General features: G+C 48.5%; 1 protein-coding gene across 9 annotated transcripts in view; it reads right to left on the minus strand.

The window, feature by feature from the left end:
* Positions 1 to 25,480, minus strand: part of LOC140492498 (uncharacterized) — an 86,221-nt gene that overhangs the window by 34,999 nt on the left and 25,742 nt on the right. For 8 of the 9 annotated variants that reach the window (XM_072591391.1, XM_072591398.1, XM_072591394.1 and 5 more), the window contains 7 exons: positions 23,627 to 23,769; positions 22,747 to 22,855; positions 21,110 to 21,228; positions 14,808 to 14,910; positions 6,890 to 6,987; positions 6,022 to 6,193; positions 5,223 to 5,346 (listed from right to left, as the gene is read on the minus strand). In XM_072591391.1, the coding sequence (XP_072447492.1) occupies positions 5,223 to 5,346; positions 6,022 to 6,193; positions 6,890 to 6,987; positions 14,808 to 14,910; positions 21,110 to 21,228; positions 22,747 to 22,855; positions 23,627 to 23,769 (868 nt within the window). The remainder of the gene's footprint in view (positions 1 to 5,222; positions 5,347 to 6,021; positions 6,194 to 6,889; positions 6,988 to 14,807; positions 14,911 to 21,109; positions 21,229 to 22,746; positions 22,856 to 23,626; positions 23,770 to 25,480) is intronic. The other variant, XM_072591392.1, reaches the window with a different exon arrangement.

Below are 25,480 nucleotides of genomic sequence, written 5' to 3' on the forward strand. Positions count from 1 at the left end.
GAGTGTTTTTACACACACACACAGGGTGGGGAGTGTTTTCACACACACACACAGGGTGGGGAGTGTTTTCACACACACACACAGGGTGGGGAGTGTTTTCACACACACAGGGTGGGGAGTGTTTTCACACACACAGGGTGGGGAGTGTTTTCACACACACAGGGTGGGGAGTGTTTTCACTCACACACACAGGGTGGGGAGTGTTTTCACACACACACACAGGGTGGGGAGTGTTTTCACACACACACACAGGGTGGGGAGTGTTTTCACACACACAGGGTGGGGAGTGTTTTCACACACACACACAGGGTGGGGAGTGTTTTCACACACACACACAGGGTGGGGAGTTTTTTCACTCACACACACAGGGTGGGGAGTGTTTTCACACACACACACAGGGTGGGGAGTGTTTTCACACACACACACAGGGTGGGGAGTGTTTTCACACACACAGGGTGGGGAGTGTTTTCACACACACACACAGGGTGGGGAGTGTTTTCACACACACACACAGGGTGGAGAGTGTTTTCACACACACACACAGGGTGGAGAGTGTTTTCACACACACACACAGGGTGGGGAGTGTTTTCACACACACAGGGTGGGGAGTGTTTTCACACACACACACAGGGTGGGGAGTGTTTTCACAACACACACACAGGGTGGGGAGTATTTTGACATACACAGGGTGGGGAGTGTTTTCACACACACAGGGTGGGGAGTGTTTTCACACACACACACAGGGTGGGGAGTGTTTTCACACACACACACAGGGTGGGGAGTGTTTTCACACACACACACAGGGTGGGGAATGTTTTCACACACACAGGGTGGGGAGTGTTTTCACACATACACAGGGTGGGGAGTGTTTTCACACACACACACAGGGTGGGGAGTGTTTTCACACACACAGGGTGGGGAGTGTTTTCACACACACAGGGTGGGGAGTGTTTTCACACACACACACAGGGTGGGGAGTTTTTTCACTCACACACACAGGGTGGGGAGTTTTTTCACTCACACACACAGGGTGGGGAGTGTTTTGACACACACACACAGGGTGGGGAGTGTTTTCACACACACACACAGGGTGGGGAGTGTTTTCACACACACACACAGGGTGGGGAGTGTTTTCACACACACACACAGGGTGGGGAGTGTTTTCACACACACACACAGGGTGGGGAGTGTTTTCACACACACACAGGGTGGGGAGTGTTTTCACACACACACACAGGGTGGGGAGTGTTTTCACACACACACAGGGTGGGGAGTGTTTTCACACACACACACAGGGTGGGGAGTGTTTTCACTCACACACACACAGGGTGGGGAGTGTTTTCACACACACAGGGTGGGGAGTGTTTTCACACACACACACAGGGTGGGGAGTGTTTTCACACACACACAGGGTGGGGAGTGTTTTCACACACACACAGGGTGGGGAGTGTTTTCACTCACACACACACAGGGTGGGGAGTGTTTTCACACACACAGGGTGGGGAGTGTTTTCACACACACACACAGGGTGGGGAGTGTTTTCACACACACACACAGGGTGGGGAGTGTTTTCACACACACACAGGGTGGGGAGTGTTTTCACACACACACACAGGGTGGGGAGTGTTTTCACACACACACAGGGTGGGGAGTGTTTTCACACACACACACAGGGTGGGGAGTGTTTTCACTCACACACACACAGGGTGGGGAGTGTTTTCACACACACAGGGTGGGGAGTGTTTTCACACACACACACACACACAGGGTGGGGAGTGTTTTCACACACACACACAGGGTGGGGAGTGTTTTCACACACACACACAGGGTGGGGAGTGTTTTCACACACACACACAGGGTGGGGAGTGTTTTCACAACACACACTGGGTGGGGAGTGTTTTCACACACACACACAGGGTGGGGAGTGTTTTCACACACACACATTCACAGGGTGGGGAGTGTTTTCTCACACACACACAGGGTGGGGAGTGTTTTCACACACACACACAGGGTGGGGAGTGTTTTCACACACACACACACAGGGTGGGGAGTGATTTCACACACACACACAGGGTGGGGAGTGTTTTCACACACACACACACAGGGAGGGGAGTGTTTTCTCACACACACACAGGGTGGGGAGTGTTTTCACACACACACACAGGGTGGGGAGTGTTTTCACAACACACACACAGGGTGGGGAGTGTTTTCACACACACACACAGGGTGGGGAGTGTTTTCACAACACACACACTGGGTGGGGAGTGTTTTCACACACACACACAGGGTGGGGAGTGTTTTCACACACACACATTCACAGGGTGGGGAGTGTTTTCACACACACACACAGGGTGGGGAGTGTTTTCACACACACACACAGGGTGGGGAGTGTTTTCACAACACACACACAGGGTGGGGAGTGTTTTCACACACACACACAGGGTGGGGAGTGTTTTCACAACACACACACTGGGTGGGGAGTGTTTTCACACACACACACAGGGTGGGGAGTGTTTTCACACACACACATTCACAGGGTGGGGAGTGTTTTCTCACACACACACAGGGTGGGGAGTGTTTTCACACACACACACAGGGTGGGGAGTGTTTTCACACACACACACAGGGTGGGGAGTGTTTTCACACACACACACACAGGGTGGGGAGTGTTTTCTCACACACACACAGGGTGGGGAGTGTTTTCACAACACACACACTGGGTGGGGAGTGTTTTCACACACACACACAGGGTGGGGAGTGTTTTCACACACACACAGGGTGGGGAGTGTTTTCACACACACACAGGGTGGGGAGTGTTTTCACACACACACAGGGTGGGGAGTGTTTTCACACACACACAGGGTGGGGAGTGTTTTCACACACACACACAGGGTGGGGAGTGTTTTCACACACACACACAGGGTGGGGAGTGTTTTCACACACACACAGGGTGGGGAGTGTTTTCACACACACACAGGGTGGGGAGTGTTTTCACACACACAGGGTGGGGAGCGTTTTCACACACACAGGGTGGGGAGCGTTTTCACACACACACAGGGTGGGGAGTGTTTTCACACACACACAGGGTGGGGAGTGTTTTCACACACACACACACAGGGTGGGGAGTGTTTTCACACACACACACAGGGTGGGGAGTGTTTTCACACACACACACAGGGTGGGGAGTGTTTTCACACACACACACACAGGGTGGGGAGTGTTTTCACACACACACAGGGTGGGGAGCGTTTTCACACACACACACAGGGTGGGGAGTGTTTTCACACACACACACAGGGTGGGGAGTGTTTTCACACACACACACAGGGTGGGGAGTGTTTTCACACACACACACAGGGTGGGGAGTGTTTTCACTCACACACACACAGGGTGGGGAGTGTTTTGACACACACACAGGGTGGGGAGTATTTTGACACACACACACAGGGTGGGGAGTGTTTTCACACACACACACACAGGGTGGGGAGTGTTTTGACACACACACAGGGTGGGGAGTATTTTGACACACACAGGGTGGGGAGTGTTTTCACACACACACACAGGGTGGGGAGTGTTTTCACACACACACACAGGGTGGGGAGTGTTCTCACACACACACACAGGGTGGGGAGTATTTTGACACACACACACAGGGTGGGGAGTGTTTTCACACACACACACACAGGGTGGGGAGTGTTTTGAAACACACACAGGGTGGGGAGTATTTTGACACACACAGGGTGGGGAGTGTTTTCACACACACACACAGGGTGGGGAGTGTTTTCACACACACACAGGGTGGGGAGTGTTTTCACACACACACACACACAGGGTGGGGAGTGTTTTCACACACACACACACACACACAGGGTGGGGAGTGCTTTCACACACACACACACACACACAGGGTGGGGAGTGTTTTCACACACACACACACACACAGGGTGGGGAGTGTTTTCACACACACACACACACAGGGTGGGGAGTGTTTTCACACACACACACACACAGGGTGGGGAGTGTTTTCACACACACACACACACAGGGTGGGGAGTGTTTTCACACACACACACACACACAGGGTGGGGAGTGTTTTCACCCACACACACACAGGGTGGGGAGTGTTTTCACACACACACACACACAGGTTGGGGAGTGTTTTCACACCCACACACACACAGGGTGGGGAGTGTTTTCACACCCACACACACACAGGGTGGGGAGTGTTTTCACACACACACACACAGGGTGGGGAGTGTTTTCACACACACACACAGGGTGGGGAGTGTTTTCACACACACAATGTGGTGAGTGTCTGGAATGGGAGGTGGTGGGGGAAGCGAGTACAACTTTATAATTTAATAAACATTTGGACAGGTACATCGATGGGATAGGTACGGAGGGATATAGACCAAACATACACACACAGGGTGGTGAGTGTTTTCACACACACACACAGGGTGGTGAGATTAGTTTAAATTGTGAAAAATGGGCGGCATGGACAAGTTGGGCGGAAGTGCCTGTTTCCATGATATAGACCTCCCTGGCTGACACAGACACATTGGGGCAGAGGGCTGAAAAAACTTGATAACAATGGAAACACAAGGATACAGTGATAACATCCCTACCTGAACTAGGTGATCAAGGTTCAAGGCCCAAATTCCATGGAGATGTGACATAAAATGTCTGAACAGATTGACTGAAGCGTAATTAAAAGGGGAAGCAGAAGACATCTGGTGCATTGTTTCCTAAACCTCTTCCCTCAGTGTGACCCCAGACCATGCTAATTCAGAGAATGTGGGTGGGGAACGAGACGGTGTCTCTGACCGGTGGGGAAGCGGGGAGGGTGGCGATAGACCGGTGGCTTAGGACAGGGTGGAGTTGAGAGCTGTTCTGATGGCGTTGGGAGGAGGGGATATATTGTCCGACGTGCGGGGTGAGGGTTCAAAGCTGCACGGTCTGAGCCGATAAAAGAGAAAAGACCCACCATCCGAGGAACTGTGGGTGTAGCAGCCTCCAGCCTCCAGAGAACTGAGCCGTGCCCACTGACAGGAAACAAAAGCACAAGCATTTCAAGCGGTCTTGTAGCTGTTAGCACTCCGCACAAGCTCCACGGCTGACACTTCCACCTCAAAACCTCACCCCACAATTTCACTGGGTATTGAGACCCAGTGCAGCAGCAAGCACTGTCCTTATGACAAACTGATTTCACCCCTCCCTACCTCGATTTCTTCATGTCAATGGATGTGATCAACAGCTTTCTCTCCATGAAGAATGTGATGACAGCAATCTGCAGCTCGGCAAAATTCTTCGAAGAGTTCAGGTTGCTCACAACCAGCTGCAGCCCTGTTTGAAGGACAGAGGGAAAGAGAGTGACCACATTCAGTTGAGACGTCTAGAATCATACAGCACAGAAAGAGATGCTTTAGTCCAGCTAGTCCACACTGAGCATGTCCCCCCCCCCCCCCCCAAAAACATTGGCCTCATCTGCCTGAGCTTGCCCCACTACTCTCCAAACCTCGCCTCAAAATGAACTTCTGTTTCCGCCCCATATGACTCTATGAGCGAAACTTATCCAAGTGTCTTTTCAATTTTGTAACTTGGCCTGCATCCAATATTTCCGCTGCAGTTCATTCCACACACACTAACCTCACACTGTGTTAAAAAAAAATTGCCCCTCATGTCCTTTTAAAATCTTTCCCCTCTCTCACCTTAAACCTTTGCCCTCTAGTTTTGGACTCCCCCACCCCAGGGAAAAGACCTCGTCTATTTACCCTATCCATGCCCCTCATGGTTGTATAAACCTCTATACAGTCACCCCCTCAGCCTCCGACACTCCAGGGAAAACAGCCCCAGCCTGTTCAGCCTCTCCCTATAGCTCAAACCCTCCAACCCTGGCAACATCCTGGTCAATCTTTTCTGCACCCTTTCAAGTTTAGAAGGCTGATTAGCATTGTACGCAGTATTCTAAAGGTAGCCTTACCAATATCCTGTACAGCTGCAATGTGACAATATGATTACCTGATTTGGGGGTCTCCTTCCATTTTTCCATCTGCTGAGCTTCTGCTTCCTGATGCAAATTAGCAGTAGCCGCCTCCACCTGGCCAATCACTCCTTTATCTTCCTCACTGGCTTCTGGTATCTCCACCTTGAAGTTAAGATCGGTGTGAACATCAAGGCCACCTCCAAAACTCTATGAGCAAAGGTCAAATCACTCGGAAATTGTTCGATCACCGTTACTTGGTACACACGAGGTAGAAAGCTACATAACTCAGAGGGGGCAGAAGTGGTGGGGAATGGGCATAGGGCAGCTGAGGGGAAGGTGGGAGACAGGAGGGAAGAGGAAGGGGTCAAAGCAGAGAAGGTGAGCAGAAATAGTGAAGGACAAAGCCAAGGGGCAGACAGGAATGTCATGTGGAGAATGAGGCAGTGCAGCTGGGGTTGATGGGCAGGGTGAGGGCAGGGGTCACAGGTGACATGGGCACACAGTGGGGAGATGGGTGGGGGGCACTGGTGACAGGACATTGGGGTGCTGATGGGGTACAGGGGAGCTCCCTCCCTAACAGCACTGCAGTTGTCTCTACACCACACAGAGGCAGCAGCTCGCCACCAGCTTCTCAAGGGGCAACTAGGGATGGGCAACAAATGTCAAACTGGCCGGTAACGCCCATGTTCCCTAAACGAGTGGCGGGGATTTGCAATGTGCTGCCTGAGCGTAGTCAATGGTGGTCGCCGAAGCAGCAGGGCATCATGGGGGAATGCGGGGGCTGGAAAATAGCATAAAGGGCATCGTTCAACCAGTCTCCTTCTGCTCTGTTAACAATTCCGGATTCAGAATGAGAAGACAGAAGAGGTGGGAATAAGAACAAGGAATGTTGATGCCTTTCACCTCATCGCTTTCCGGTTTCCCTCTCATCACTTCCCTTGTGCTTCCTTCACCCACTCTCTGACCTTCTGCACTGGCGTCTTGCTCGAGCTCCACAGCTCCTAGATAGGAAAATAGTAGAAAACTTAAATTCAGCTCACTGAGCATCGGCACAGCATGCAGATCTCAGAGCAACTCCTGAGCAGTGCACTGGCCCCACCACCACTGCAGCACAGTATTCAGACCATAGCTGACAGCGACAAATAAGGACAGCAGACGTTAGCGTTGGAAGTATTTTGCAAGATATTTGTTGAAGTGGTTCTAGCCAATTGGTCGGATTTTCTGGAATGGTTGAAACAGAATGCAAATCCGTACAACTGCAGTGGGTGAGAAGGAATTAGATTCAGTGGTGTTGCAGAGAACGGGAAGGAAAAGGGCCCATTGCAGCTTTCTGTTGGATGAGCTGCAAAACAGTTGGGTCCATCAACATTCTCTACAATGAGAGTCAATGAGGACAGGGCGGCACGGTGGCTCAGTGGTTAGCACTGCTGCCTCATAGAGTTAGGGACCAGGGTTCGATTCTACCCTCACGTGACTGTCTGTGCAGAGTTTGCACGTTCTCCCAGTGCCCACCTGGGTTTCCTCCCACAGTCCAAAGATGTGTCGGTTAGGCCATGCTAGATTGCCCATAGTGTCCAAGGATGTGCAGACTAGGCGGATTAGCCATGGGAAAATGCAGGGCTATGGAGATGGGGGTGGGATAATCTTTGGAGGGCCGGCGTGAACTTGATGGGACGAATGGCCTACTTCTACACTGTAGGGATTCTATGTGAGATTGAGTCGAACCAATCTGCATTCTCTGGAATTCAAAAGAACTGAGATGTGATTACATTCAGAGGAGATGACGACAAAGAGTTAATGTCACTCGACTAATAATCCAGAAACCTTGGTTAATGCTCTGAGGACATGGTGGTGGACCAGTGGCTGATTGGTGGAATGTAAATTCAATTTAATAAAAATCAAATTAAGCTAGGCTTGGAGGTGGTGACCATGAAACGACCACCGATCGTTGTAATAGCTCACTGGCTCACCAATGGCCTTTCGGGATGCCAGTGTGCCGTTCCTACCCAGTCTGGCCGACACATGACTCCAGTCTCTCAGCAATGTGGTTACCTTTTAATTGTCCTCTGAAATGGCCAGACAAGCCACTCAGCTCAAGGGGAAATTAGAGATGGTCATCAAATGCCGGCCTAATCGGTGAGGCTCACATCCCATAAAAGAACAAAGAAAAACATAAATGGAGAAGTTTAATTAAATGCAGAGGGCTTGCCAGAGTAGATGCTGGGAGCACGTTTCCCCAGTTGAAGAGACTAGAACTGGGCATAATGGGTGGGCCATTTAGGGTATCTTTCCACTCAAGGGGTAGAGAACTTTTGGAATTCTCTGTCTCAGAGAACTGTGGGTCGTCAGATATTGATGGATGTGTGGATACCAGGAGGAGGTTGGCTAATGTGGTACCATTATTTAAGAAAGGCTGTCAGGAAAAGTCAAGGGACTATAGCCCTATGTCAATGATTGGTACGTTTTGAGGGGATTCTGAGGTGTACGTGCATTTGGAAAGACAATGACTGATTAGGGATAGTCAGCATGGCTGTGTGTGTTAGAAATTGTGCCTCGTTAACTTGATCAAGTGTTTTTGTAAAGGCGACAAAGAAGATTGATGACGTCAGCGCGACAGACATTGGCTATAAAGGTCCTCAACAAAGCATTCAACAAGGTTTTGCATGGTTGACTGGTTAGTAAGGTTAGCTAGCATGAGAACCAGATGGAGCTAGTCGACTGGATATAAAATTAGGCTTGAAGGTATGAGATGGAGTTGGTGGAGGGTTGTTTAATTGGTTTGAAAGTCTATGACTGGTGGTGTGCCACAAGGATCAGTGCTGGGTCTATTGATCTTCGTCATTTATATAAATGATTTGTAGGAGAATATAAGAAGTATGTTTAGTAAGTTTGCAGATGACACCAAAACAGGTGTTGCGATGGAGAGGGAAGGAAATTATTTCAGAGTACAATGGGACCTTGATCGGGATGGGCTGAGGAGTGGCAGATGGAGCTTAATTTAGACAAATGTGAGGTGTTGCATTTTGGTAAGGCAAATCAGGGTAGGATGTATAGTCTTAATGGTCGGGTCCTGGGGAATGTTGCCAAACAAGGAGACCCAGGGTGCAGGTGCATAGTTCTTGAAGGTGGAATCAAAGGTAGACAGGGTAGTGACAAAAGCTTTCAACATTCTTGCTGCATTGGCAAGAGCATTGAGCATTGGAGTTGGGAGGTCATGTTGCGGCTGTACAGGACACTGGTGAGGCCACTTTTGGAACACTCCATACAATTCTGGTTACCCTTCTGTAGGAAGAATGTTATTAAACTGGAAAGGGTTCAGAAAAGATTTACCAGGATGTTGCCAGAACTGAAGGGTTTGAGTTATAGGGAGAGGCTGAACAGGCTGGGGCTATTTTTCCTAGATTATCAGAAGCTGAGGGGGTGACCTTATAGAGGTTTATAAAATCATGAGGGGCATGGATAGGGTAAACATCTTTTCCCTGAGATGGGGGAGTCCAGATCTAGATGGCATGAGTTTAAGGTGAGAGTGGAAAGATTTAAAAGGGACCTGAAGGGAACATTTTCATACCGAGGATGGTGTGTGTATGGAATGAGCTGCCAGAGGAAGTGGTGGAGGCTGGTACAATGACCATATTTAAAAGGCATCTGGGATGGGTATATGAATAGGAAGGGTATAGAGGGATATGGACCAAATGCCGGCAAATGAGACGAAGTCAGACTGGGATGTCTGGTTGGCGTGGACAAGTTGGACCAAAGAGTCAGTTTCTGTGCTGCATGACTCTGCGACTTTACAAGTCGAGTGACAGGGGAATCAGGTAGGATCGTACTGAACGAGAGAACAGGCTGGAATGGTGGCAAAGCTCACCCCAGCTCCTGGTTCAGAGATAGTTGTGCGCCAAAAGCAAACGTTTGTGTCGCTGAGCGAAAATGCCTAGGTGTCAACTGATTAGGTGCACGTTAAAAATACCCTTACTTTCAGTTTGATTGCACTCCACTATTATCTTCACCGTCTCCAATTTGGTGTCACTTGCTCTATCGGTGCGTGGCCCTTCACCACTCAATTCTTTTACCTCATAAACAGCCAGAGATTGCAGTGTATCAATGGAAGGTACTGGGACTGCTACTTCCCCAGCCCGCTCACCCCCAACTGATATTGTAACATTGGCTGAGACGACAGAACTCCGCATTTCGGAGCCTTCCTGCACCAAGGAGTTGGTTTTCTGAACCCCTCTCCTCCTCCTCCTCCTTCTCCTCCTCCTCGAGTGCTTCCGGGTCGCCAGGTCAGTCAGTCCTTCCTGGTTTGCTGAGTGCATCAACCCAGCTGACTTGCTGCTGGCTTGGATCACTTGCTCTCTTGGTGGAATGCAAGCCAGCTCACCCTGGGCTTCCTCCAGCCTCAACGCGGTATTTGCATCCGGGTGTTCTGCTTGGACCACCAACGCAGAGTCTGCGGGAGGCTCTCTGGCTGCTGCACCGTCAGAAATGGCAGACCCACTATCGGCCAGCGGAAGGTGATGTGCTGACCGAAGGGCTACCGAGCCCTCAGAGGTTTTTAAAGCTTCACTCAGCTCCTCCCTGACGGTATTCAGCGTCTCTGAAGGTTTAAAATCAGCCTTCGACTCACGGTCGTGTAACCTGCCCAAAGGTAAAGGCAGTGATTCACCCAGAGCTTCTAAATGGTGCTCACTGGGAGTTGCTGTCACATATTGACTTTCAGGTTCTTGTAGGGGTGTGCACTGCTCCTCCACATTGGCCATTCCTGGCTCATACCGTGGCCATAGTTTCAATGATGGAGCACATTTGGACTTCAAATCCGTCCCCCCATTACTCTCCAAGATGGATGACTCAGGAAGATTTGTCCCTCCATTACTCTCCGAGATGGACGACTCAGGGAGATTTGTCTCCATAGCTTCAGTCTCCGACATGAATGATCCAGATAATTTTGCTCCTCCAGCATCAGGCTCTGAGACAGTTGACCCTGGGAGGCTTGTTCGCTCAGGCCCAGGCTCTGAGATGAATGACCTGGGAAGGCCTGCACCTCCAGCATCAGATTCTGCAACGTGCACACCCTTGCCTGCAGTCTCCAGGCTGGTGGATCCAAGATGGTTCGGCCTTGCAGCCTCAATTTCAGAGGCCTGGGACCCAGAAGGGCTCGCGGGCGCAGCCTGCCCTCTTCCGCTCGGCGGTTTGCTGGGTGGCGCAAGGAGCACTCCCTTTCCCATGGCTCCAGAACGGTCTGGCTCACTCCCAGGTGCCGTGTCAGCGCGGACTGTCTCGGATTCTCCAGTGCATTCCATCGCCCCCTCCCGATCTCCTGCCGCTCCGTGAAGGGTTTCACATGGTGGTTCAGAGAGTCCCCTCCCCGGAGCAGCAACTTTGGGAGGCAGGGCTGGTTCCTCCTCCCCGCTTACCCCCATCGACGCACTGGAGGGTTTGCCACCTTCAGAACCCAGGGGCAGGCTCTCAGAGCATGCCATGCTGTCCTCGTGGCTCTCGGGCCCCAGGGGCACCTCAGAGCATTCGGCCTCTCTTCCGGCTGCCTGCTCTTCCCGTTTCCCAGGCATCACTTCGCCTGCAGGCCACACGGAGGTCCGACTCTTATTCCACTCATCAAAGGCAGAAGCCGTCTGAAAATCTCAGCACTCTGCCTCAGTTGCGGCAGCACTGTGAACAACGTAACTTTGCAAGAACTAGCTACCTGATGAAGGAGCAGCACTCCAAAAGCTTGCACTTCCAAATAAACCTGTTGGGACTATAACCTGGTGTTGGGTGATTTTCTTTTTTTTAAACTTTGCAAGAACTCCCGGTGTCGGAGACCCGTCCCTCGTGGGAAAGCACCTTCCCTCACCAGCCTACTCTCTTTCTCAGCTGCCTCTGCTCCAATGTGCCCGTCCAAATGCCCTTGAGGCGCAGCTACCAATTACACGCTCCAAGGGCCAGGCCGCACCCTGTTCCTGTGCCAATCAGCGAGGCAGAGGAGCTGGCCGCACTCAGGCTCAGTTGATCCCGGGCTACATGCAACACTGCCTCCTGTCACTTCTCATCAAGTCCTTCAGAAGCCCAGTGCTTACCCAAACAAAAGGAACTTCAAACAAAAAAATGGGAACTCAGCTCGCCCATTAAATGAAAAGTTCTGCTGCCAACTCTTTGAGACTGCACTGATCGAGGTGAGCATTTTCCTAAACGTCTCCCCGAATTAAAAACTTACATCTTTCACTTTCCTCATGGCTCCATTTCAGGCAGGAGACGCAAAATGAAAGCGGGAAAGCCCTTCCTCTTCCCGCTGTCCCCACCTCGATAACCAGGGCACTGAAAAATATTTCAACGCAGAATGGACCAACCTTGCAACGCTCACTCGTGGCGTGAGAGGCCACGGTAGGAACTGTTTCAGCTTGCTCCTTCCTGCTGTGATGCAGGAAACACAGCCAGCCATTTTCACACAGCCAGCTCCCACAAACAGCAAATCAGCAGATAATAATCTCTGCCTCAGTCGTAATGTTAGCCAGGGTGGGGCGTAGGGGTTATACCTCAGCACAGGACACTGCTGAGGAAGTTGAACTCTTATTTTGACAGCGATCATTGGATTCTTCATGCCCACCCCAGGGGCAGATGGTCACACCTCATGTCCGGAAGGTGGGACTGGCTGAATCAGAGTTGGTACTGGGTGGAGGAAGACCATTCTGCCCGTCATGTCTGCACCTGCACTCCGAACGATTTAGTGCCATTATCCCACTCTTTCCCTGTAACTGTTAGCTTTCCCTTTAAATACTGCCTTCTTAAATGCTTCGATGGAACCTGACCCCACCATAATTACAGACCTGAACCACTTGCCGCGTGAAAACGTTTCTCCTCACATTGCACGTGCCTCTTTAGCAAATCACTTTCAATCCATGCCCTCTCCTTCCTGATCCTTTTACGAGTGGGGAACAGATTTTTCCCCTCCCTGCTTTGACCTGAATTCCCCTTGTAATTTTGAAATCTTTAATGACTCTCTCTGTTGCATTCTTCTCTCTGAGGGAAACAGTCTCAATTTCACCAATCTGTCTGCATTCTCCTCAATGGGCAGACTTCCTTCCTAAAGGGTGCTTCCCAGGATTGTAGTAACAGATCTAACTGGTGTTGTATGCACGTACTGTATAACCATCTTGGTCTTGTACAGGTTGTTCTGGTATAATGCATATTTCGTTAACATGAGTTGGCTATAACTCGATTGATGAATTATGGACGCAATTTGGATAAGGCGAACTTTTTACCGAACAGATATAGCAATTTTGTACAGTGTGGTTTTCCATAGCACGGGGTCGCAAAGGTATACAACTGTCACATTATAGCAGAACGACCTAGACTCCTTGCAATTATTAATAAAGCCAAGGATAATGTATGTAGGAAAGATATTGTGCAGAAAAGATTTACAAGGATGTTGCCAGGGTTGGAGGGCTTGAGCCACAGGGAGAGGCTGAACAGACTGGGGCTATTTTCCCTGGAGCGTCGGAGGCGGAGGGGTGACCTTATCGAGGTTCATAACATCATGAGGAGCATGGAGAGGGTGAAAAGCCAAGGTCTTTTTCTCAGGGTAGGGGAGCCCAAAACTAGAGGGCAGAGGTTTAAGGTGAGAGGGGAAAGATTCAACAGGGACCTAAGGGACAGCTTTGTCTTGCAGAGGATGGTGCGTGTATGGAATGAGCTGCCAGAGGAAGTGGTGGAGGCTGGTACAATTACAACATTTGAAAAGCATCTGAATGGGTACATGAATAGGAAGGGTTTGGAGTGATATGGGGCAAATGCTGGCAAATGGGGCTAAATTAATTTCGGATACCTGGTCGGCATGGACGAGGTCGACAAAAGGGTCCGTTTCTGTGCTGTACGACTCTATAACTGCACTCTTCAAGGCAGCTAATACCCAAAGTAACACAGTTTCATTAATTGTACTGGGAATATCAGCCTCCATTCTCTGCTTCGGACTCTGAAGGGGTGGCTTGAACGCACCATATTCTGACACAGAGTTGAGCAGGCCATCAATTGCCATGGTTGGCCTAAGTGGTAGCCATGTTAAACACGTCAAGGGGTCATAAATAAAGACTGTCCCTAAAATAAATCCAGCAAGGGAGTTTGGGAGTAGCACTATTACCCAGAGAGTGGTGCAAATGTGAAAACTGCAAGCACAGACTGATTTGTATTTTAAAAACAGGATTCACAGGCTCTAGATGATGTAGCTGGCATTTATTATCCATCCCTAACGGCTGCTGAACTGAGTGGCTTGATTGCCCATTTCAAAGGAGTCAACCACATTGCTGTTGGTCTGCAGTCACATGTAGCCCAGACTGGGCTAAGATTTACAACAATTTATTGAATCATTTTTTTGAACGATTCAAGATTTATTTATTGGAGTTTCATCAGGGAGTTGCTCTGGTGGGATGTGAACCCGTGCTCCTACAGGATCAGGACTAGGCCTCTGGCTTATTGTCTCGGTGATATTACTGCTACATCACTGCCTCCTCTTGGTTACAACAAACAGATGCTTCTGAGGGAAAGCCTGGATTTGTGAATGACAGAGAAGGGATTAGAAGGATATGCTAAAGAGCTTAGGAAAAGCCATAATGCCAGAGGGAGGTAGACAAGATTCCCCCTCCCATCCACAGCACAATGCACAGAAAATGGAACTGCACAACAGGACGCCTGAAGAAACCTGGGGGCGCTGGTGCAAAGAGAACATGGAAAAGTGCAAGTTATGCACTACTTTTCAAACAGGCATTAGTTACTAGTTGATTTCTAGAACAGAAGGTCCTATTTGCAAAGCACTGACATAAACCATGTTCTTTACCAAATTCCGTTCCATTCCCGAGATTCCCGTAGGCTTGCTCAAACGGAGGGCTTTCTTTAATGGCATCCATCTGCCATTCCTTTGGAGAGGGCTCTTCCGCAAACTGAGGAGGAACACAGATGCACAACTTTGTTAGCAATTATTTTGGAATATAGCTCGCTCCATAACAAGTGCCATTCCCAGTAGGAAGAGGACGGCTTGTAGTAAAGGGGGAGGGAGGAGGGCAACAGACAAAAAGTCAAAGGGTCCATGGTGAGTATTTATCACTTAAGATTGCTATTTTTGAGATAATTCCACCAACTTGTTTTGATCTTGACCACAGGGCAGCGTAGTGGCTCACTGGTTAACACTGCTGCCTCAGAGAGCCAGGGACCTGGGTTTGATTTCACCTTCGGGATGGAGTTTACCGGCTCTCCCCATGTCCACATGGGTTTCCTCCCACAGTCCAAAGATGCACAGGTTTTGCGGACTGTCCATGCAAAATTCCCCCTTAGTGTCAAGGATGTGCAGGCTACATAGGTTAGCCATAGGCTACTGAGTAAGGTAAGGGCTCATGGTGTCAGAGGCAAGGTGCTAGCATGGATAGAAGCCTGGCTACCTGGCAAAAAGCAGAGAATGGGGATAAAATTGTCCTGCTCAGGATGGTAGCCAGTGACCAAGTGGTGTTCCACAAGGATCAGTGTTGGAACCACAACTTTTCACTTTATGCATTAATGATCTAGATGAAGGAACTGAGGGCATTCTGGCCAAGTTTGCAGATGATACAGAGGTAGGTGGAGGGGCAGGTAACATTGAGGAGGCAGGGAGACTGCAGAAGGATTTGGACAGGTTAGGAGAGTGGGCAAAGTAGCAGCAAATAGAGTACAACATGGGAAAGAGTGAGGTCACGTGCTTTGGGAGGAAGAATAGAGACACGGAATATTTTCCAAATGGGGAGAAAATTCAGAAGTCTGAAGTGCAAAAAGACCTTCGAGTTCTAGTCCAGGATTCTCTCAAGGTAAACTTGCAGGTTGAGTCAGTAGTTAGGAAAGCAATGATAGCTTTTATTTTGAGAAGACTTGAATATAAAAGCAAGGGGATGTACTTCTGAGGCTCTATAAGGCACAGGTCAGACCACATTTGGAGGACTGTGTGCAGTTTTGGGCCCCATATCTCAGGAAGGGTGTACTGGCCTGGAGTGTGCTCAGAGGTGGTTCACGAGAATGGTCCCAGGAATGAAAAGCTTAACATATGAGGAACATTTAGAAGGATGTGGGGGGGACCTAATTGAAACTTACAGAATACCGAATGTCCTGGACAGAGGGGATGTTGGGAAGATGTTTCCATTGATAGGACAGACTAGGACCGAAGGGCACATACTGAGTGTAAAGGGAACAGTTTTTAGAACAGTAGATAAGGAGAAACTTCTTTAGCCAGAGAGTGGTGAATCTTTGGAATTCACTGCCACAGAAGGCTGTGGAGGCCAGGCCATTGACTATATTTAAGACTGAGATAGATAGGTTCTTGAGTATCAAGGGGATCAAGGGTTATGGGGAGAAAGCGGGAGAATGGAATTGAGAAACTGATCATTCATGATTGAATGGCAGAGCAGAATCGATGGGCTGAATGGCCTAATTTCCGCTCCTATGTCTTATGGTCTTTTGCAGGGTTACAGGAATGGGCGGGATGCTCTTTGGAGGGTCAGTGTAGACTTGATGGGCTGAATGGCCTGCTTCCACACTGTAGCAATTCTCTGACATAGCCCTGATCGGGAACAGGGAACTGCAATGAGCAGGACAGTCATTTGGTTACATACACTCCACAAACTACGTGGCAGAAGTCCCTTCGGCCCAGAAAGGCCATCCTACCCTCATCCTATCCCACTTATGGCTTATATCCCTCTGCCCACTCCCAGTTACCTGTCTTTGGTCATCTCTCAGTCACTCTTATGTGTCTCTACAAATGGGGCTACGGTGCCTACTTCAATACTCTTCCTTGGCAACCTCCTGCAGCTTGATTGCCCTGAGATTTTCTTCATTATTATTTGCTCAGGGGACGTGAGCGTTGGTGGCTGGATTAGCATTTACTGAACCATGCCTAACTGCCCTCGAGAAGGGGTTGTTCAGACTGCTCTCTATGATGCTCCAGAGAGGGAGTTTCAGAAGTTTAACCTAGTGACCGTAATAGAAGAGCCGATATATTTCGGTGGAAGCTCAGAGCTAGAACAAACAGAGTTGTTTTCTCTGGTTTGTTGCCCGCGAGGCAAGGAATAAAAAGTGAGAGGAGTTGAACATGTGGCTACAGGGATGGTGCAGGAGGGAAGGTTTTGGACTCCTGGATAATTGGAGCTCTTTCTGGGGTAGATGGGACCTCTACACGCAGGATGGTCTTCAAGTGTTTTAAACCCACCTTCGGGACAGTTTAAACTAATTCAGCAGGAGGATAGGAACCTAAACTGTAGTTCCAGTATATCGCAGTTTGTGAATAGTAAGGTCAGAAATGAGATTTCAAGGTCGCAAGAGGGCAATGGCAAGCAAGAAGTTGGTTTGAAGTGTGTCTGCTTCAACACCAGGAGCATTCGGAATAAGGTGGGTGAACGTGCAGCACGGGTTGGTACCTGGGATCTTGATGTTGTGGCCATTTCGGAGACATGGTAGAGTACGGATAGGAATGGTTGTTGCAGGTTTAGATGTTTCAGTAACAACAGAGAAGATAGTAAAGGGGGAGGTGTGGCATTGTTAATCAAGGACAGTATTGTGGTGGCAGAAACGACATTTGAGAACTCATCTACTGAGGTGGTATGGGCTGAGATTAGAAACAGGAAAGGAGAGCTCACCCTGTTGGGAGTTTTCTATCGACCTCCGAATAGCTCCAGAGTTGCAGAGGAAAGGACAGCAAAGATGATTTTCAACAGGAATGGAAGTGACAGGGTAGTTTAACTTTCCAAATATTGACTGGGAATGCTATGCTTCAAGTACTATAGATGGGTCAGCTTTTGTCCAATGTTTCCTGACACAGTATGTAGATAGGCCAACAGGGGCTGAGGCCACATTGGATTTGGTACTGGGGAATGAACCCGGCCAAGTGTTAGATTTGGAGGTAGGTGAGCATTTGGGTGATAGTGATCACAATTCGGTTATGTTTATTTTAGCGATGGAAAGGTATAGGTATATAAAGCAGGGCAAGAGTTATAGCTAGGGGAAAGGCAATTACGATGTGATTAGGCAAGATTTAGGCTGCAGAGGATGGGCACAATTGAAATGAGGAGCTTGTTCAAGGAACAGCTACTACGTGTCCATGATAAGTATGTACCTGTCAGGCAGGGAGAAATTTGTAAAGAGAGGGAGCAGTGGTTGACTAAAGAAGTTGAAGCTCTTGTCAAAAAGGAAGAAGGATGAGACGTGCAGGCTCAGTTAGGGTGCTTGAGAGTTACAAGTTAGCCAGGAAAGACCTAAAGAGAGAGCTAAGAAAAACCAGGAGGGGACATGAGAAGTTGTGGGTGGATAGGATTAAGGAAAACCCTAAGGCTTTCTATTGGTATATCAGGAATAAAAGAATGACTAGAGTAAGATTAGAACCAATCGAGGATAGTAGTGAGAAGTTGTGCTTGGAGTCAGAGGAGATAGGGGAAGCACTAAATGAATATTTTTCGTCAGTATTCACATTGGAAAAAGACAATGTTGTCAAGGAGGATACTAAGATACAGGCTTCTAGACTAGACAGGATTGAGGTTCACAAGGAGGAGGTGCTAGCAATTCTGCAAAGTGTAAAAATAAGTAAGTCTCCTGGGCCGATGGGATTTATCCTAGGATTCTCCGGGAAGCCAGAAAGGAGATTGCAGAGCTTTTGGCTTTGATCCTATGTTGACATTGTCTACAGGAATAGTGCCAGAAGACTGGAGGATAGCAAATGTTGTTCCCTTATTCAAGAAGGAGGGGGGCGGTTAGAGACCAACCTTGTTACCAACCCTGGTAATTATAGACCAGTGAGCCTTACTTCAGTTGTGGATAAAGTGTTGAAAAAGGTTATAAGAAATATGATTTATAATCATTTAGAAAGGAATAAGTTGATTAAGACTAGTCAACATGGTTTTGTGAAGGGTAGGTTTGCCTCACAAACCTTATTGAGTTCTTTGAGAAGGTGACCAAACAAGTGGATGAGGGTAAAGCGGTTGATGTGGTATATTTGAATTTCAGCAAGGCATTTGATAAGGTTCCCTATGGCAGACTATTGCACAAAATACGGAGGCATGGGATTGAGGGTGATTTCGCAGTTTGGATCAGAAATTGGCTACCTGAAAGAAGACAGAGGTGGTTGATGGGAAATGTTTATCCTGGAGTTCAGTTACTAGTGGTGTACTACAAGGATCTGTTTTGGGACCATTGCTGTTTGTCATTTTTATAAATGATCTGGATGACGGCATTGAAGGATAGGTTAGTAAATTTGCAGATGACACTAAGGCTGGTAGAGTTGTGGATAATACTGAAGGATGTTGTAGTTTACAGAGAGACATAGATAAGCTGCAGAGCTGGGCTGAGAGGGGTTTAATGCAAAAAAGTGTAAGGTGATTCACTTTGGAAGGAGTAACAGGAATGCAGAATACTAGCAAGATTCTTGGCAGTGCAGATGAGCAGAGAGATCTTGGTGTCCATGCACATAGATCCCTGAAAGCTGCCACCCACATTGATAGGGCTGTTAAGAAGGCATACGGTGTGTTAGCTTTTATTATTAGAGGGAGTAGATCATGCTGCAGCTGTACAAAATTCTGGTGCGGCTACACTTGGAGTATTGTGTACAGTTCTGGTCACCGCATTATAGGAAGGATGTGGAAGCTTTGGAAAGGGTTCAGAGGAGATTTACTAAGACGTTGCCTGGTCTGGAGGGAAGGTCTAATGAGGAAAGGCTGAGGGACTTGAGGTTGTTTTCATTAGAGAGGAGAAGGTTGAGAGAAGTGACTTAATTGAGACATATAAGATAATCAGAGGGTTAGATAGGGTGGACAGTGAGAGCCTTTTTCCTCGGATGGTGATGACTAGCATGTGGGGACAACATTTTAAATTGAGTGGTGATAGATATAGGAAAGATGTCAGAGGTAGTTGCTTTACTCAGACAGCAGCAGGGGTGTGGAATGGCCTGCCAGCAACAGTAGTTGACTCGCCACATTTAAACAGACATTGGGATGAAAACAGAATAGTATAGGTTAAATGGGCTTCGGATTGGTTTCACAGGTTGGCACAATATTGAGGGCTGAAGGGCCTGTACTGCGCTATAATGTTCCATATTCGATCTATGCTCTATTTCCAAGCTGGGGTGACAAGTGGCTCAGGATGGGGTGGTGTTGTCACGGATCTGCTGCCCTTGTCCATCTACACAGATGTGGGTCACAGGTTTAGCCGGTGCTTTCAGTGGCTCCTTGGTGAGTCACTGCAGTGCGTTTTGAAGATGGTGCACACTGCTGCTCCTGTAGGTCAAGAATGGTGTAGAGAATGAAAGCTGGAGGCGATAGATAGGGAATTGATCACATAGTTTGCTTTGTCCTGGATGGCACTGAGCTTCTCGAGTGTTGCTGGTGCTGCTGTCATTCAGGTGAGTATCCCATCACACTGCTGACTTGTACCTTGTCGGTGGTGGATAGGCTTTAGGGAGTCAGGAGGTAGATTACTTGCTGTAGAAGCCCCAGCCTCTGACTTGTTCTTGCAGCCACAGTATTTATATGGCTGGTCCATTTCAGTTTCAGGTCAATGTTAACCCCCAGGATATCGAAAGAATCATAGAATCCCTACTGTGTGTGGAAACAGGTCATTTGGCTCGACAAGTCGACACCAACCCTCTGAGGAGTAACCCATTCCCTTACCCTATTACTTTACATTTCCCCTGATTGATGCACCTAATCTACACACCCATAAACACCATGGGTAATTTAGCATGGCCAATTCACCTAACTTGCACATCTTTGGAACAGCATCCCACCCCATTCCTGTAACCCTGCATTTCCATCAGACCACAAGACACAGGAGCAGAAATTAGGCCATTCAGCCCATCGAGTCTGCTCTGCCATTCAATCATGGCTGGTAAGTTTCTCAACCCCATTCTCCCGATATAGGCAGCGGGATATTCAGTGATGGTAATCCCCTTGATGGAGATGGTCACTTGTGCCATTTACATGCAGGAAGCAGCACTTGCTACGTGACAGCCCAAGCCCGGATACTGCCCAGGTCTTGCTGGTAATAAATTGCATCCAACCCTTTCCTCTGATTAAGTAATAAGCATATTCTTTTTGTTAATGGAAAGTTTGATGACAGTGGTAACATAACCACTCTTGCCTGCATATCTAGGTCTTCAGTCTTTGGAGTCATTGCAACAAACTTCGAAGTCACCGTCTGCATTTCCTTGTCGACACAACTGGCTTTAGGTGTCATAATCCCAACATCCTGCTCCTGTGCTAAAAAGGATGAAAATATGAGATGAGGTTAGATATTGTCATGCCAATTACAAAGTGAAGGCTTAGTGTCACCACGCTCCGGTACATCTTGAAAGAGAATATAATGCAAGACAGTCATGCAATAGAGTTTATCTTTATGTTTCCTACAAGGTGGCCTCCCCTCCTCCTCCTTACAGGCTGTGGGGTCTCTGCAATGGGCTTCGAAGTCTCCATTATGAGCTCCACCTCTGTTGGTGCTTCCACGACCGCCGCTTACAAATCGGAGCCAGTTCATGGGCCTAGCTCCGGACTCCCCCAGCCACAGCGCTAAGGTCTGTGCGACCACTGCACTCAAGCCAGAGCCGACCACGGGGGCTGGGGATAACCTCCGCACCCGTGCCATGGAATCCCCATCGCCATGCAGTCAGTGAGCCTGGCCACAGCCGAGACACTGCTGCTCATCAGCTGGCACTGTTTAGGATGGGTGATGTACACAGGGGAGGGCCGTCTGTGTGTGCATGCGTGACAGGGTGAGAGTGAGTGTGGGTGGGCGGGCGGGCGGTGGGGTGGGGGAGAGTAAGCTTGAGAGAGCTAGCGAGAAAGTGCGTGAGAGAGTGCGTGAGAGAGCGCGAGAGAGAGCGTGAGAGAATGCGAGAGAATGTGAGACAGCACGTGGGAGTGCGTGAGAGAGAGAGAGACTGCATGAGAGAGAGCCAGAGAGTGTGAGATAGCGAGAGAGAGCGTGAGAGAGAGACTGCGTGAGAGAAAGACTGCGTGAGAGAGAGAGAGAGAGAGAGAGAGAGAGAGAGAGAGAGAGAGAGAGAGAGTGTGTGCGTGAGAGAGAGAGTGAGAGCGTGCGAGAGAGAGTTTGTGACAAAGAGAGCATGTGAGTGAGTGTGTGTATGGAGTGTCAGAGGCTGCGTGGCATATATATACGGTGATTTGCCAAAGTCTTTTCCCCAGGGTAGAGAGTCCAAAATTACAGGGTGTAGGTTTAAGGTAAGAGAGGCAAGATTTAAAAGGGATCTAAGGGGCAACTTATTCATGAAGAGGGTGGTCCGTGTTTGGAATGATCTGCTAGAAAATGTGGTGGAGGCGGATACAATTGGGTATATGAATAGAAGGAGATTAGAAGGATATGGGCCAAATGCTGGCAAATGGGATGAGATTAATTTAGGATATCTGGTTGGCATGGACAAGTTGGACCGAAGGGTCTGTTTGTGTACTGTACATCTCTATCGACTTTATAAAGGAGGAACAGGCTCAAGGGGTTACTCAGAATTGAAAGTGCAGACAGGCCTTTCAACCCATCTGGTCTAGGCCAGTGTTCATTTTCCTTCTAGCAAATCCTCCTGCTCCGTTCTCCCTTGTGCTTATCCAGTTTGCCTGTAAGCATCTACACTACCTGCCTCAACCCCTCCTGTAGTAGCGAGTTCCATAATCTCAAGGGAAAGAGGTTTCGCTGAAGAGAGTAACACATTGCTGACTTGTTGGACCGAACGGCCTGTTTCCACACTGTAGGGATTCTATGATTCTTACCTGTGTCGTTGTTACTTTGTGCTGAACTTCTACATGTGTCCTGGACTGACAAACACCCTGGCTCGGGCAAAGAGCCAGTATCACAGGACGATTGCTCCAGAATTTGACCCTGAAGGCAACATCATGCATGAATGAATATAAATAGATCAAAACAAACCAACACTGGCATATTAGACACAAGATGGTAGTTTTTACGAATTCTTTTATTGGGTGGGGGGGTGGGGGGGCGGTGGATGGTGCTGGCAAGAACTGTGATTGTAGCCCATCCCAAAATGCCCTCGAACTGTGTGGCGTGCTAAATCCACTTCAAAGGGCATTTAAGAGTCAGCCGCATCATTCTGGGTCTGGAGTCATGTGTAGGCCAGATCAGGCAAGGACAGTATATTTCTTTCCCTAAAGTGAACCAGATGACTTTTATGACAATACGGTTACCATTACAAACTTTATACTCCCCGACTTAATAAGTGAATTTGTATTAGACCATCTGCTATGGTGGGATTTGAACTTATACCTCAGGAGATTAGCCTGCGCCTCCAGATTACTCACCTCCTGACATTACCACTACATCACTATCTGCCCCATTGTAGATCACCTACAAATTGTTAGAATATACAAAGAATTGACGACGAGGATACATCTTGAGATAGAATCCTTGTGCAATAAGTCCTCAAGGGTGCTACTCTGGGGTATACAAGAGTGGGAACCCTGCATGCTTTTTAAATGGGAAGAGAGGAAATTAGATTCAATTCAGACTGCAGATCCATCAAGAGGCCAGTCACTCAGATGCTTTTCAGAGGAAGCACATAATGATAACATAAAACAAACATTCTTCGCAACGCAGGGTGACCAATGTCCATAGCAGCAGTTGCCCGCGTATTACCTCTTCATTGTCCATTTCCACAACTGCTTGTGTAACCTTCCTGGTTTCAAGCCCCTCCTCATCTCCGCTGTGATCGTCTGGCGCCTGCTGCATCCCACTTGACTCAGACACATCGGGCTTGCAACCCGTGTCCACGCTTTCCCCTTTAAAGGCAAAACAAGGTCTCCATCAGACAAACAAAAACTGGATCAAAACGAAAAGGTTCATTTTAATTGATCTGGACAGCTTTTAAATTTCACAAAAGCAGTCATTCTGTAACAAGCTTAAGGACCCTACATGTCCTAACAGTGCGTGTGGACTTGTTGGGCCGAAGGGCCTGTTTCCACACTAAGTAACCTTTAAAAAAAAAGTTTGAACTCCCAGCCCAGTGAATACTCCCTTAAGATCAGATGATGCAGGAGCTCCCTCACAACACTGCTCCACCACTGACTGAGGGGTGATCTTACAGAGGTCTACAAAATCATGAGAGGCACAGATAAGGTACATCGCCAACAGCTATTCCCCATGGTAGGGGAGTCTAAAACTAGAGAAATATGGGTTAACGGTAAGAGGGGAGAGACACAAAAGGGTCCAGAGCAGCAATTTCTACACACACAGGGCGGTGAGTGTCTGGAACAGGCTGCCAGAGGTAGTGGTGGAGGGGAGTATAATTTTGTCGTTTAAGAAATATTTGGACAGGTTCATGGATGGGATAACTATGGAGGAATACGGACCAAACGCAGACAAATAAGGCTAGATTAACTATGAAAACTGGATGGCATGGGCAAGTTAGGCTGAAGGGCCTGTTTCCATGTTACATGAGGCAATATTCTGCTGTTGAGCTGAACCCTGAATCTCCTTACAATCAACGATGTGAATTTAATGTTAGAAAAATGCTCAAATCTACTTGCCATCAAAAGAAACAATGAATGAACTCAGTCAGAGCTGAAGTGACTGCGTCTGGACTGCAAGTTTGCTATACTTGCCTTCTTAAAACATTGATAACAACATAGACTCATAGACTTGTTGGGCCGAATGGCCTGTTTCCACACTAAGTAATCTTAAAAAAAAAGTTCGAACTCCCAGCCCAGTGAATACTCCCACAAGATCAGATAGTACAGCATGGAAACAGACCCTTCGGTCCAACCCGTCCATGCCGACCAGATATCCCAACCCAATCTAGTCCCTCCTGCCAGCACCCGACCCATATCCCTCCAAACCCTTCCTATTCATATACCCATCCAAATGCCTTTTAAATGCTGCAATTGTACCAGCCTCCACCACTTCCTCTGGCAGCTTATTCCATACACATACCATCCTGTGTGTGGAACCGTTGCCCCTTAGGTCTCTTTTATATCTTTCCCCTCTCACCCTAAACCCATGCCCCCTAGTTCTGGACTCCCCTAGCCCAGGGAAAAGACTTTGCCTATTTACCCTATCCATGCCCCTCATAATTTTGTAAACCTCTGTAAGGTCACCCCTCAGCCTCCGACAAATGAAGAAGGGGGAAAGACAGGGTGGTTGGGGCGGGGAGGGGGATGGAGAGAATAATCGATGGAGAATGGGCAACTATCAGTCTGCTTGACGAAGAAACCGCCGATGTAATACATTTAAAGTAATAAGGTGCACCAAAAAGCTATGCAAACCTTTGACACCAAAAATTTGGTCAAAGAAGCAGAGGTCAAGCACCATCATAAAGGTAAAGAGAGAAGGAGAGAATTAGAGGAAGGACATTCCAGAGCTTGGGGCCCAGGCAGCTAAAGGTTCGACTGGGTCAGAAATTGGGAGATGATCACAAGCTAGAATTGGAAGAGAGGGGAGAACTCAGATGGTTTCAGGGGCAGGAAGAGGAGACAGAGATAGCAAGGACTGTAG

The sequence above is a fragment of the Chiloscyllium punctatum genome, chromosome 21 (genome assembly GCF_047496795.1).
Source record: "Chiloscyllium punctatum isolate Juve2018m chromosome 21, sChiPun1.3, whole genome shotgun sequence".
Taxonomy (NCBI): Eukaryota; Metazoa; Chordata; class Chondrichthyes; order Orectolobiformes; family Hemiscylliidae; genus Chiloscyllium; species Chiloscyllium punctatum.